This window comes from Temnothorax curvispinosus, unplaced genomic scaffold (assembly GCF_003070985.1).
Source record: "Temnothorax curvispinosus isolate PA1 unplaced genomic scaffold, ASM307098v1 QBEX01012183.1, whole genome shotgun sequence".
NCBI lineage: Eukaryota > Metazoa > Arthropoda > Insecta > Hymenoptera > Formicidae > Temnothorax > Temnothorax curvispinosus.
This window is the reverse complement of record NW_020221963.1, coordinates 1-9,279: the sequence shown is the minus strand read 5'-3', so window position 1 is coordinate 9,279 and position 9,279 is coordinate 1. Positions and strand designations below refer to the sequence as shown.

At 34.6% G+C, this 9,279-nt stretch overlaps 4 protein-coding genes across 4 annotated transcripts; 2 read left to right on the top strand and 2 right to left on the bottom strand.

The window, feature by feature from the left end:
- Nucleotides 1–6: 6 nt before the first annotated feature.
- Nucleotides 7–1,880, top strand: LOC112462285 (arginase, hepatic-like). Its single transcript, XM_025027975.1, has 7 exons — nt 7–251; nt 391–463; nt 567–772; nt 849–1,012; nt 1,138–1,253; nt 1,327–1,449; nt 1,536–1,880. Exons 1-7 carry the CDS (start codon nt 150–152, stop codon nt 1,769–1,771), a joined length of 1,020 nt encoding a protein of 339 aa, XP_024883743.1. The 5' UTR covers nt 7–149; the 3' UTR covers nt 1,772–1,880.
- On the bottom strand, nt 1,850–2,589 carry LOC112462287. Its single transcript, XM_025027976.1, has 2 exons — nt 2,433–2,589; nt 1,850–2,358 (listed from the first exon to the last, which is right to left on the bottom strand). Exon 2 carries the CDS (start codon nt 2,354–2,356, stop codon nt 1,934–1,936), a length of 423 nt encoding a protein of 140 aa, XP_024883744.1. The 5' UTR covers nt 2,357–2,358; nt 2,433–2,589; the 3' UTR covers nt 1,850–1,933.
- A 21-nt stretch (nt 2,590–2,610) lies between these two features.
- Nucleotides 2,611–6,164, top strand: LOC112462284 (NAD-dependent protein deacetylase sirtuin-2-like). The gene is made up of 6 exons (XM_025027974.1): nt 2,611–2,998; nt 3,630–3,884; nt 4,163–4,519; nt 5,036–5,231; nt 5,317–5,509; nt 5,660–6,164. Exons 1-6 carry the CDS (start codon nt 2,968–2,970, stop codon nt 5,726–5,728), a joined length of 1,101 nt encoding a protein of 366 aa, XP_024883742.1. The 5' UTR covers nt 2,611–2,967; the 3' UTR covers nt 5,729–6,164.
- Nucleotides 6,165–6,339: 175 nt separating this feature from the next.
- On the bottom strand, nt 6,340–9,276 carry LOC112462283 (probable 2-oxoglutarate dehydrogenase E1 component DHKTD1 homolog, mitochondrial; the record flags this gene model as incomplete). The annotated part of the gene is made up of 9 exons (XM_025027973.1): nt 6,340–6,453; nt 6,618–6,703; nt 6,799–6,987; nt 7,145–7,265; nt 7,384–7,796; nt 7,912–8,119; nt 8,338–8,611; nt 8,846–9,003; nt 9,094–9,276. Coding segments are annotated over 9 exons (1,740 nt in total), but the record flags the coding sequence as incomplete, so codon positions are not given.
- Between the last annotated feature and the right edge of the window lie 3 nt (nt 9,277–9,279).

The following is a 9,279-nucleotide window of genomic DNA, read 5'->3' as shown; positions in this document are numbered from 1 at the left end:
CTCATATTTATCATTGGTGGTCTTTTTACTCCATCTTATAGGGTCAATAAGATTTCCATATCGGACTGCAGTTATAGGTCAAAGAACAGATTAGTTTCTCATGTGTAATCGCAAATAACTCGACAGTAAGGAAAAGAACATAGTTCAAAATGAATGTGCTGACTAAAGCTCGTACAATTTCTAGTAAATTAGGCATTCGCTATTACAGCGAAAAAGTTGGTATAATCGGAGTACCTTTTGACAAAGGACAGGTAAATGTAAAATATGCGAAAGAGAATAGTAAACAATTTCAATACTGCACATGTCTGAAATAAAGCTTCATGGAAGTAATAGATATATTAAGAAAAGAATATTAAGCGTATTATGTTATAAAAACAATAAATTTTACAGAAAAAGGAAGGAGTAGCTCATGGACCTGAGGCGATTAGAGCAGCAAGATTGGTAGACGAATTGAAAATATTAGGTAAATCTGCAACAATGTGCGATGTTTATCTTTTTTATAAATATAAATATATTACAAAACCTAAGTACGTAAGTTAACGTAATTTATATTTCATAAAAAAAAGAGTTGGACGTGCGAGATTACGGCAATGTGTTCTACAGTGCAAACAATATAGATGACGTAAAAAATATGTCACATTTGGGTCATGTGGCCAGTTGTATGAGTAGTTTATCCGAACAAATTCGGCAAGTGTTACGCGACGGCAGACAGGCATTAACGATCGGTGGTGATCATAGCTTGAGCATCGGTACAATCGATGGACATGTCAAGGTGTGCAAAATGGAAATATTTTCATAGAAGAATCAATGAATCGTTAAATCCGAACGTTACACTTTTTTTTTTATAGGAAAGGCAGGATGTGGCGGTAGTGTGGGTGGATGCTCACGCTGATTTAAATACTAACAAAACCAGTGAGAGCGGTAATGTGCACGGGATGCCGGTAGCATTGTTAACTACGGAGCTAGCCGATTATTGGCCGTATTTACCGGGCATGGACTGGCAAATGCCGATGTAAGAACATTCACAACATTCGAGCATTTCTGCTCATTAATTTTTTTAAACCAATTAAATGAATTAAACTAAATTAATGTAAATAAAAAAGAAGTTTAACCAGTGTATTATTTTTTTTTTTATAGATTATCCATCAGAAACGTAGCTTATATCGGCTTGAGATCCATAGATCGCTACGAAAGATTGATAATCGAAAAATTTGGTATTACCGCTTACGGCATGGAAGATATAGAACGTTATGGTGCGGATGTAAAATAGTTGTGCCTTGATCGTCGCGTAAAACCGTTCAATGCATTTAACCGATATACTTTTAGGTATTCACGACGTGATACATATGGCGCTTAACAAAATAGATCCTCATAACGCAAGATCTCTGCACGTCAGCTTCGATATAGATGTGTTGGATCCGCTTGAAGCACCTAGCACTGGAACGCCAGGTTTGCAGTATATTATATATTAATGTATATGCATACATATATGCATTATTCTTATTACAAATCCTTATATCTGCATATTTGTACAGTACGCGGAGGACTGTCTCTTAGAGAAGCGATCCACCTTATGGAAGAAATACACAGAACGCACAGATTGAGCGCTATCGACTTAGTGGAAGTCAATCCACAAATCGGTAGCGAACGAGACGTTGAGATGACTGTGCAAGCAGCCATACATATCATCCAAGCGGCTTTGGGCTATACAAGACGCGGTTTGAGAGTACCTAAGGGTATAACCGACATGCCTTTACAAACATTCCATTAACATCTATTTCATGTATACCTATATTTTATCCTCGTATCGCTTGTCATTTTCATTTATCTTTACAATACTATTTTTATATATAACATAAATAAATAAATTATTTCTGAATCATATTTTTACATAAATAACAAATCTATTTTTCTCTTAATACAAACTTTTGTTTCAACTTATCTCATATTGCCTTATTACAAACGTCTTCCCAGGTATATTATCAAACGTAATTTCAATTTTAGACGCCTCAGGTTTGTTCTCGAGCTCACGGTTCAACGTTACCTCGTAATACAACTTTGCCTTGGTATTAACACCTGTGAGCGGTACCTTGAACCATTTGTAATCTTGCTTGACCCACGCGTCCTCGTGCTCAAGCGTGCGAGATCCATCGCCGTAAGTGATGCGGCCCAGCGTTACAGGCTCCCCGAGATACGGCACGGCTTTCTTGTGCGCGCGTAGGGTATCCATAACGTCTTTATAAGTCTCGCTCTCTTTAATGTCGTATTGTATGCGATAATGAAAAGCGTAGCCCGTACTCGCCGTTATGAATCCTCCCAAACTCGCTATCTTCATAAGCGTTTGATTCGATACCATATCTGCAACGAAATAAACCGTAGTTTAAGTCGAAAAGTACACTTATTTATATCCGTAAACAGTTTCTTCTCATTACCGTGCAACCTAACCTCTTCGAGTCGACGGAATTAACCTCAAAATTATCCGGGGAAAACTTAGGGGATTTGCTTTTAGCTTGGAGGGTTTCTGGGGGAATTTTTGGAGAGAGGAAAGCTTCGAAGCGACTTGGCGACACTGATCAGGACCACCGACGATTGTTGATATGCACAATGCACAGCTGAGTGCTGAGTGCGTCAAAACTACGCAGAACTACGCAGAACTGTGCGTTACGAATGTGTTGAGTGTGCGGCGCGTGTGCCATGCGTGTACGTGTGATATAATGCATTCAATAAATCGCTATGCATTACTTGCAAAACGTGTATGAAAAAATGGAGAAGTTATGAAAGGTATCTCACGTATGTATCGATCGGAGAGAGAGAGAAATCCTGGCATCGCGTGTAGCTTTCCGTTTGTCACACAAGTTTTCTATCGCGCGCGTCATCCTTCGTGAAGTGAGTATATCGTCGATCGCTATATACAAGTCGCATCTCGCGAAATTGTACGCTAATCGTATTATCGCATCGAGTTACAATATGGACAAGGAGACCAAAGAGGAAGGAAGAGGTAATTTTTCAGGAGACATCAACGTGCGCGTCATTCTCTCTGCGATCGGGTTTTTTTTTTTTAATTGCGAGAGAACAAAATGATATACGGAGCCGGATATATCATACAAATGTATCTTTTTCCATTAAAACATTCTTTGTTTTTTTTTCCTCGGTATTGTAATTGATATATCTTATGCAAACTAATCTGGCCGCTCTTTATAATACAATACCTAATTCGTTATATGAATTTTATTGTTATATGATTTTTAAGAACATATTGTAATGTCCGAATAATTCGAAGAGATGACTCTTGGGTAATATGTATATTTAATGAACTTTTTCGTATAAAGTCTTTCGGAACGAACGTAACTGGCTACTGGCGAAGCTCTGACTCGACTCTCTTCAAGACGACAAGACTGAAACTGAACCTTCACGGACCTGTACGACTCAGAGCTTCGCCAGTAGCCCAGTTACGTTCGTTCCGAAAGACTTTATACAAAAGTTCATTAAATATACATATTACCCAAGAGTCATCTCTTCGAATTATTCGGACATCCCTACAATATGTCGCATAGTTTGGATGCTACACTTTCCCTGTATAAAATAATGTGCGTACTTCTTAAGACGTCAGTTCCGTCATTTGTTTCCAGACGATAATCTAAATGAGGAAAAACAAAACGCTTCATCTGAATCGTCGGACGTAGAAGATTGTTCCGAGATGGAGAGATTACGCAGATACCTGGCTCAAAAATTAAGACTCGTCGACCTGCCGGCGGGTGAGCAAAGTGACGAGTCACAATTGCAGCCGACCCTTCGCAAGCTCAGTTTGGACGGGATTGTCGAATACATTAAGGAAAATGAGAATTGCAAAATCATCACTATGGCAGGCGCTGGCATTTCTACCTGTAAGCACATCAAAGATATATTCTACATATGTCAAATTCTTTACCAATGGATTTGTAATAAATTATTTGATAACAATATGTCTTCTACATGTTTTAATTATTTTGTGGTTGTTTTATATCCTATCAAATATACATGTAATGTTTCGTATTTTGTTACGAGAGTCATAACTGTTAGTTTTTATATTTCAATGGCAAATATATATCAATGCTTACATACTGATTATAATTATTAATGTCATAAATGTATATACACACACACGCATACTTTTTTTTTACAGCTGCTGGGATACCAGATTTTCGGTCTCCATCCAGTGGACTTTACCATAAATTAGACAAATATAATTTACCCCATCCGCAAGCAATTTTCGAGTTAGAGTTTTTCATGAAGAATCCAGAGCCATTCTTCACTCTTGCGAGAGAATTGTTGCCGGAAGGCTTCAAACCTACGATAAGCCATTATTTTATTCGCCTACTGTGGGAGAAAGGTTTATTGTTACGGCATTACACGCAGAATATTGATACGCTGGAACGTGTAGCTGGATTGCCATCTGAAAAACTAGTGGAGGCTCATGGAACGTTTCACACTGGTCATTGTCTCAAGTGCCGAGCACCATATACACTTCCATGGATGAAAGGTATACTTTTATGATGTTTCTATTTTTTTTTCGCATTAAGTAGATTTATTTGAAACAAATGGATGAGAGTAGCGTCTGTTTATCATGTGTGTGAGAAGAGTCTTCATCATGTTGTGTATTATCTAGATATTATTCAAAATTTAAAATTAAAAATTTGTAAACTTTGAGATAATATGTAAACTAAATACTACTAAGTATTTATTATAATTGAAACTTTAGGAAAGGATATTTAACTTGTATAACCTCGGACATGTTGCCAAAGTCATAATCCTGAGCCATCTTTAAACAGTTTAAACATTGCTTATTTATTAAAAAATTATTAACAAATAAAATAAAAATGAGCGTTAAATATATTAATAAAGTTAAATATTAAATACAATAACCTGAGTCTTACTAAATATGAATTTTATATTCTTTGTCTGTTTATTACAAGGTAAATGCAGAACAGTTTTATAAAAAGTAAGATGTTAGCGATTAATTGATCAAATACTGATTGTAAGTTTATTTAAATGATAGAAAAAATAATAGAAGGTGCAATACCAAAATGTGAAGAGTGCGATGAAGGTGTTGTGAAACCTGACATAGTCTTCTTCGGTGAAATGCTCCCTGAACGTTTCCAAGTACTTGCTGATCGAGATTTCGTAGAGGCTGATCTTTTGATTATCATGGGATCAAGTTTAGTAGTGCAACCTTTTGCATCGCTAGTGGATAGGTATACATAAATATTAAAAATAGTTTTACAAAAATTATTAGAAAAGAAATATATATGCATTTTTGAATATAATTTTGTTTTTAAGAGTACGAACCACTTGTCCTCGTTTACTCATCAACAATGAAAAAGTGGGTATGCAAGATCGTCTATCACGATTCTTAGGATTGCGGCAGGGCTTAGTATTTGATGCCAAGAGCGCGCATGGGGGACGTGACGTAGCCTGGTTGGGTGATTGTGACACAGGTTGTCAGCTGTTAGCAGACAAACTTGGCTGGAGGGTAAAACATATTTTTTTTACTCCTATTTATCTTGTATTATTTCATGTTCATTTTAGAATGTGAATTACTAACTGCATGTTTAACAAGTATTGAAGTAAAATATGAAATTTTTATACGTAGAAAAGGCTAAGATGCAACTTATAATTTTAGGATGAATTGCAAGCTCTCATGCAAAGAGAACGTGAAAGTTTAAAAGCAGAAGACAAAAGCGACAATTAACTGATATTAATTGGGTAACGATAATTGGTAGTGCTTTCTTCTAGAAGGAATAAATGGATTATCGTTTTATTAACGATTTATGTCATCTGAAAAAAAAGTTATAAAGATAAAATTTTACTTAAAATAGGCGACGAGAAATATTGTTGGAATTTTAAAATAAGATATATAATACGGTTAATTTAAGAATGTATTTATAAATATCCGTTAATTTATCTTATTGCTTCTCATAAAAAATTAAACAAATGTTAATGTGCAGAATTAGGTATTTTACTATTGATTCTATTCTTGTTAGTCATTTATTATCGGATTCTTGTACTGTATAACAAATCAAGTGCGTTGTAAAAATGAATTTTAAATGAAATTCATATTTGAAATTATATTGTAAATAAGAAAAAAGTGCTGTATTTTTTTCAATAATCTATATGCTTAATTCTAGTTTCTGAAATGTATACCTATTGCCAAATTAAAGTAAAAATGATAATGTCCATAATATTTTGTACTTCTATGACATATCCTTCTATTAACGAAATTAATGAAATTAATCTAAGACATAACTAGTTTTATTGAATGTAATTTAGTTAGGAGATATTATATTTGAAGTAAATATTTTCTAGTTTTTATTTCAATGTAAATGGTTTAACAATAACTTCGTTAGCTTCTCGTTGATGCATTTGTCCATCTCCAACAGCTGGTGCTGCCATCGATTTTCGACCACAATATTTCAACTAAAAATTATGTTGTATTATATCGTAAAAAAATAAATAATAAAATACGTATGTGCACACATTTATCTTATTGCTTTTCACAAGTAAAAAAATTGATTAAAAAAATGAATGTTAATATTCATTATATATTTACATATTAATTTTTATAATTTAATACAATTTACCTGTCGTCCACATAAGTTCTCAAAACGTGGTTTAATAAAACTCCATGCGCCCATATTTCGTGGTTCTTCTTGACTCCAAATAAAGGCTGAAACCACAAGAAACATAAAATGTTTATTTAGAAACGGTCCATGTTTTTGATACAGTTTTGATTGTATCGAACAACTACATTTCTCCACTTACTTTTTGCATGTTTATATTTTGCAATCTCCTCTAGTAACTCGTGGACAGGAAAGGGACATAAATTTTCTACTCTGATAATAGCTACATTCTTGTCTCCAGAAGTTTCTCGATAGTTGTCAAGTGCGTAATAATGTTTTCCACTAACTAAAATAATTTTAGTTACATTGCCTTTTTCTGCTTTATCATCCCCTGTAAAGTACATGTACAATTTTTTTAAACACAATTATATATTTCTGTTATATCGATCTCATTATTCTCATTATCTTACTACGTATATAAGTATCAAAGTTAACAAAAAAGTTAACATGGAATATCTTGCAAGATATTCCACAGAAATGTAACATACCGATAATGGTTTTGAAGCTCGTCCGAGGTTCAAAATCCGATAAGGATGACACTGCTGCCGGATGACGTAATAAAATTTTAGGCGCTACCACGATCAGAGGTTTCCGATAATCTCTTATCATCTATAAATTCATAAATATTTCAATTTTATTTAAAAATTTATTTTATCACTTAGAAACTTTTCGCGAGTATTTAAATCCCTTCTAGTTTTCACTAATGTATACTTTTTCCTTCCAATACCTGTCTTCTTAATAAATGGAAATATTGTGCTGGTTCACTGGGATTCGCAACATGTATATTAACATCATCGCCATCAACACCGTTCTCCTTACTGTCCGTTAATTGTAAGAATCTTTCGAGTCTACATGAACTGTGCTCCGGACCAGCACCATCGTACCCGTGTGGTAAAAGCATTGTTAGGCCGCTGCTCAGCATCCACTTTGCCTCTCCACTTGTTATATACGTATCGATAACTATTTGCGCCCCATTGAAGAAATCCCCGAACTGTGCTTCCCAAATAGGCAACGTGAACGGCGATGTTATACTCATACCGTATTCGAAACCTAGCACAGCTTCCTCGGATAGAATGCTGTTAGCTACCTCTAATTTGCCAGTTTGATCATCAACCATCGAATTCAGTGGAATAAAAATGGCTAAAAATTCATATGTCTGTATAATAATCGTAGTTTCAATAGATCTACATGATAATAACAGTCTCGATAAGGCTGAATTATGTAAACATTTGTTCGATTATATGTCAAGCTACACCTCCTGTAGATTGATCAACGAGCATTGCGTGCCTCTGTGAGAAAGTGCCACGGCCCACGTCCTGCCCGCTTATTCTCACATTATATCCTTGATATAATAAAGAACCGACGGCCAATGCTTCGGCAGTCGACCAGTCCAAAGCGTTACCATTATCGATCTTTTTTAGACGACTCTGAATATGATTCTTTAACAATTGTGGATGAATATCCTGAAATATAAAAAATAATTATATTTTATCGATTATACACAATATGCGGGATTCCATCTGACTGAGCGCTTTAAATATCTTTACTATTTTAAATAATATGAAAGAGTTGAGACTATATAAGATTTTAGTTTTTTATAAAAGAGTACGTAATGTAGTGGTAATTCTTTCGTTGTGCGTGTGGAGATATTTTATATATGGATATATATAAAATATCTTACGAAGTTCGATGGCACTCGAACACTTTTTTCTCCTACGAATCGTAGCAAGTCTAGCTTGACGCCAGTATCCCATTGTGTTATATTGGCTTCAGCTTGTTTCATTTTCGTCCATCTTCCAGCAAGATAAGTGGTTGACTGTGCCGATATGTCTTTCGAAGATTCTTTTAGGGTCTTATTCAACCACGCTGTGTGACTTTCGACGATATTTTTAATACTTTCTGGAGTAAGTATATCTAGGTCTACTAGCTTCTCCGCATATTGATCTGGTACAGATCTGTATTAAAAGAGAGATTTATATTATTTTGTAATTATTATGGATATTTTATGAATACTATAAAATATTAACTTAATTATTGATAATTTTTTCTATATTAAAATTATTATTCATAATGGATAAATAGACTATGTTACGGTTCTTTAAGTCATTAAAGGAGCCTTAATCTGGTATTATATGCATATCTCTAAAGTCTTGAATAGTTTTTTTTCTATAACTTCTATGTGTACTTACGCACGATTTTGTATAATTTTATATATGAGAGGGTTGGTGAATGTAGGATCATCTAATTCATTGTGACCCCATCTTCTGAAACAATTTAGATCAACAAATACATCCTTTCTGAATTGTCTTTGATATTTAAAGGCTATTCTTGCAGCTCGTACAACCATCTACAATGTATTTTGAAATTATAATTAAAAGTTCACTATTAACGAATGATGTTAGCGAATATAAAGGGGTTTTACTTCAACAGTATATACCTCAGGATTGTCACCGTTCACGTGAATTACAGGTGCAGATATAGTTTTCGCTAAATCTGTGCAATACCTTGACGATCGACCCTGGGAAGGTGGAGTTGTGAAGCCTAATTGATTATTAATTACCAAATGAATTGTACCACCGATTTCAAAATGCGGCGTTCTGCTTAAAACTAAGCATTCCTGATT